At 45.2% G+C, this 4562-nt stretch overlaps 1 protein-coding gene across 1 annotated transcript; it reads right to left on the bottom strand.

Annotated features, from left to right (window-relative positions):
- Positions 1 to 1702: 1702 nt before the first annotated feature.
- On the bottom strand, positions 1703 to 3723 carry LOC122672296. The gene is made up of 4 exons (XM_043869790.1): positions 3562 to 3723; positions 2746 to 2946; positions 2062 to 2652; positions 1703 to 1891 (listed from the first exon to the last, which is right to left on the bottom strand). Exons 1-4 carry the CDS (start codon positions 3721 to 3723, stop codon positions 1703 to 1705), a joined length of 1143 nt encoding a protein of 380 aa, XP_043725725.1.
- Positions 3724 to 4562: the final 839 nt, after the last annotated feature.

Raw genomic sequence — 4562 nt, 5'->3', positions numbered from 1 at the left:
CCAACTTGTTGGCATCTCACACATGTCTTGCAAAAGGTGTGTGCATCTTGAAATAACGTGGGCCAATAGAAACCAGACTGTAATACCTTGGCAGCAATTTTCTTGCCACTATAGTGGCCCCCATAGGCGAGAGTATGACAAAATGATAATATGCTTTGAAACTCACTCTCAAGGACACAACGACAAACGACCTGGTCCGAACAGTATCGGAACAGCTCTGGATCCTCCCAATAGTAGTATCGCACAGTAGAGAGAAACCTATCTCGAGTTGCTTTATCCCAATCAGGAGGTAATTGTCCAATAGTGAGATAGTTCACTATAATTGCGTACCATGGAGTCGATTTTGACGAAATGAAAAATAATTGCTCATCAGGGACAGTTTCCCGAACCAACTCCGGTATGGGAGAGGAATCTAAAAGAATCTGAGATAAATGGTCTGCTACAACATTTTCTGACCCCTTCTTATCCCTGATCTCCAAGTCGAACTCCTGAAGGAGAAGAATCCATCGGATCAGCCTTGGCTTGGTGTCATGCTTTGAAAGAAGGTGCCTAAGGGCTACATGATCCGAGAAGACTATCACCTTCGAGCCCAAAAGATAGGAGCGAAATTTATCCAGGGCAAAGACCACAGCTAGGAGCTCCTTCTCAGTAGTGGTGTAGTTCAACTGAGCATCAGACAAGGATCTACTAGCGTAGTAAACAACAGATGGCTTCCCATCCACCCTTTGACCAAGTACAGCACCCATGGCATAGTCAGAGGCGTCACACATGATCTCAAATGGTAGAGACCAGTCTGGTAACCGGATAATAGGTGCTTCAAACAATGCAGTCCGAAGGGTATGAAAAGCAGTCAGGCACTTTTCATCAAAGATAAATGGGGCATCCTTGGCGAGGAGATTGCACAAGGGCCTGGAGATGAGACTAAAGTCCTTGATGAAACGCCTATAAAACCCGGCATGGCCCAAAAGGAACGAACCTACTTAACAGTCGTGGGAAGGGGTAGTTTGGCAATCAGATCCACTTTAGCCTTGTCTACCTCAATGCCCTAAGAAGACACTACATGACCAAGTACATTACCCTTACGAACCATAAAGTGGCTCTTCTCCCAACTCAGAACAAGGTTATTCTCCACACACTACTGAAGAACAAGAGATAGACGGTGGAGACATTCATCAAAAGATGACCCAAAGATGGAGAAGTCATCTATGAAAACCTCAAGCGAATGGCCGACCATGTCAAAAAATATGGCCATCATGCACCTTTGAAAGGTGGTCGAAGCATTACACAACCCAAACGGCATCCTCCGAAAGGCAAATGTATCGAATGGGCAAGTGAAAGTGGTTTTCTCTTGGTCACTGGGAAAGATGGGGACTTGGTTGTATCCCGAATAACCATCAAGAAAATAGTAGTAGCTCTGCCCAGCCAATTTTTCAAGAATCTGATCAATAAAGGGCAGAGGGAAGTCGTCTTTATGCTTGACCTTGTTCAACTTTCTGTAGTCGATACAAACATGCCAACCCGTAGTGGTACGAGTTGGGACAAGGTCACCTTGGTCATTAGGGACGACTGTGATTCCAGATTTCTTGGGGACAACTTGAGTTGGACTGACCCACTAACTATCCGAAATAGGTATAATACCCGTGTCAAGCCACTTTACTACTTCATTTTTCACTACTTCCCTCATATTAGGGTTAAGGCGCCTCTATGGATCTCGCACGGATTTAGCTCCGTCTTCACAATAGATACGGTGCATATAAACAGAAGGGTTAATACCCTTCAGATCAACTAAAGACCAGCCAATTACAGCTTTGTGAGCTGATAAAACCTCCAACAGGAGGGACTCTTGCCTTTCAGTAAGCTCAGAGGATATGATAACTGGCAGAGTCTCTTCCTTGCCCAAGAATGCATATTTTAAGGTATGGGGAAGAGGCTTGAGTTCCAGTTGTAGAGGGGACTCCAGAGAGAGGGCTTAGGGGAAGTAGCCAAGGGTGGCAGAGGCTCATAACTATAGGTCCAGGGAGGCTGCCCGAAAGAGGGGTTAAGATCTAACAGGACGTTCACCTCTTCAGTATAGGCCTCTTCATCAAAGTCTTCTGCCCCAAAGGACATCACAAGCTGCAGAGGATCATTAGTAAGGATCTGGGGAGTGTACTGAGATACAGCTTCATCAATCATATCCAGAGCAAAGCACTCATCTTCTCTGTAGGGTCCTAGGGATGCATTGAAGATGTTTAGCCGAAGCTTCTTGTTCCCAAACGATATGTCCATGGCACCTGACCTGCAGTTGATGCAAGCATTGGCGGTCGCCAAGAATGGACGCCCTAGTATGATAGGGAGAAGCTTGGCTGAGGTAGATTCCATATCAAGGACTAGGAAGTCTACTAGGAAGTATAAATCATCAACCTTCACAAGAACATCCTCTAGAAGTCCACGAGGTCTTTTCATAGAACGATCGGCTAACTGAAGTATGACTTCAGTGGACTTCAACTCTCCTAATCCAAACTTCTCAAAAACCAAACCAGGTAAGATATTCACACTAGCCCCCAGATCCAACAATGCTTTGTTAATGGAGAGGTCTCCAATGACACAAGAGATGAGTGGTGCACCAAGATCCTTCAGCTTGGGGGGTAGGTCAGTGATAATTGCACTTACCTGTTCTATAAGGTATATGGTTTTGGGAGTTTGATTCCTCAGCTTACGCTTCTAAGTGCATAGGTCTTTCAGAAACTTAGCATAAGCTGGAACCTGCTTGATTGCATCCAATAATGGAAGGTTGATGTGGACTTGTTGAAACAAATCCAACATCTCCTTCATCTTCTCTCCTTGCTTCCCAAATGGGGGAGACAATGGAGTTTTGAGAGCATTAGGGAAAGGGACTCGGGGTGTATACTTATCCGGTTGAGGTCCCTCCCCAACTGGTTGCTCATTCTCCTTCTCAATATTTTCCTGGGAATGGACCAAAGAAGGTGTAATGATTCTATTCCCATCAATGAGAGGCCTCAGTGCCTCTAATTCAACTTCTGCCTGGGTTGGGGTTGACTCTGCTGGTGTGGTCTATTGAGGGGTATTAGAGCGGAAGTCCTCATAGGTAGGTGGTGTGTTATGTATTTCCACCCTCTTACCATTCCTCAACACTCTAACCGACTAGACTTGTTCCTTACTCCTCCCTATTTGAGTATTATTGGGGTTCCCAATAGGTTGGCTTAGTAGTTGGCCAGTCTCTCTCCTATTGAAGGCTTCAGCAAGTTGACCAATCTGGGTCTCTAGCTTGTCGATAGATTGAGTGTGGGAGTGCAATAATTGGTCGTTGATTCCCACTTTCTGCTCAATACCTTTCAGCACCTTCATTACCTCACTCTCAAAGGATGGGGTATGTTGAGGTTGAGAGTAAGGTTGTTGTTGTCCACCCCCATAGGCATTAGGTTGGGTATTGAACGGTGGCCTAAAGGGTGGATTAGGAGGGTTTTTCCATGAAAAATTGGGGTGATTTTGCCATCCCAGGTTATAGGTGTTGGAAAATGGGTCGTTACCTGGATTGGCAAAACCCTGAGCGGCTTGTACCTTTTCCTGGATAAATTCAAGATATTGTGCTGCTAAATAACAATTGGTCACATAGTGATTCGAGTCAGCACAGAGGGCACAAGCTTCAGCTTGCTTAGATGGAGAAAATCCCCTTGAGATTGATGGGGGTTGGGCAGGTCCTTCGGACAGCAAGTAGTCCATTTTTTTTACAACAAGTCAACCTATGCCTTTATGTTAGCACTCTGGTTGATCTCATAGAATCCACCTTTTTTTGGTTGCCCAAGCGTGGGGACTTCAGTCCTTGAGGCTGAAGCTTTGTGTTGGGAGTTTTCACTCAGGATCTCAAAAAGATCCCATGCTTCATTCTCGCTCTTGTGCATAAACGTTCCTCCACAAGAGGCATCCACCATCTGACGATACAGGTCACTAAGACCATCATAGAAGCACTGTACCAATTGCCATTTTGGTACAGCATGGTGGGGGCATTTTTGAAGTAGTTCCTTCAGTCTTTCCCAATACTCATGAAATTCTTCACCACTATTCTGGGAGAAGGTGGTGACGGCCCTTCTAATGGTATTGGTCTGGCCTATTGGGAAAAACTTCTTCAGAAACTATTGTTGCATTTCCGCCCATGTGGTTACTTGTGCAGAATCCAAGGAATGCAGCCAATGCTTGGCTTTATCCTTGAGGGAAAATGGAAATAGCAACAGTTTTAGGGCATCCTCTGAGAGGTTTTGGATTTTTACTGTAGAGCAAATCTCCAAAAACTCATCCAGGTGCTTATAGGGCTCTTCATTATGATGTCCATAGAACGATGGCAGCATCTAGATAATGCTTGATTTTATTTCATAATGAGCAGCCTCAATTGTAGATAGCCTAATGCCGGTTTGGGGTTGGTATGCAGTTGGAGTGAAATGATCACTCAGTGGCCTGGCCTGTCGGTTTGCCACGTTACCCATCCTGATACGGTGTCTAATCCTCCTACGGGTACGTTCAATTTTGGGGTCAAAATCTAATAGGTTAGGTCGGGTTGAGCACGT

The sequence above is a fragment of the Telopea speciosissima genome, chromosome 8 (assembly GCF_018873765.1).
Source record: "Telopea speciosissima isolate NSW1024214 ecotype Mountain lineage chromosome 8, Tspe_v1, whole genome shotgun sequence".
NCBI classification, from domain to species: domain Eukaryota; kingdom Viridiplantae; phylum Streptophyta; class Magnoliopsida; order Proteales; family Proteaceae; genus Telopea; species Telopea speciosissima.
Note: the sequence above shows the minus strand (reverse complement) of the source record. Positions and strands in the feature narration are given on the sequence as shown.

Bases quoted from the DNA above. Each gene is read 5' to 3' on its own strand.
- LOC122672296 (XM_043869790.1), bottom strand. From the start codon at position 3,723: ATGGACTACTTGCTGTCCGAAGGACCTGCCCAACCCCCATCAATCTCA. The intron at 2,653-2,745 runs GTTCCAGCTTAT...CTTATAGAACAG, and splicing joins TATTGGATGCAATCAAGCAG to GTAAGTGCAATTATCACTGA. The intron at 1,892-2,061 runs GTGAACGTCCTG...TTCTTGGGCAAG, and splicing joins AAGAGGCCTATACTGAAGAG to GAAGAGACTCTGCCAGTTAT.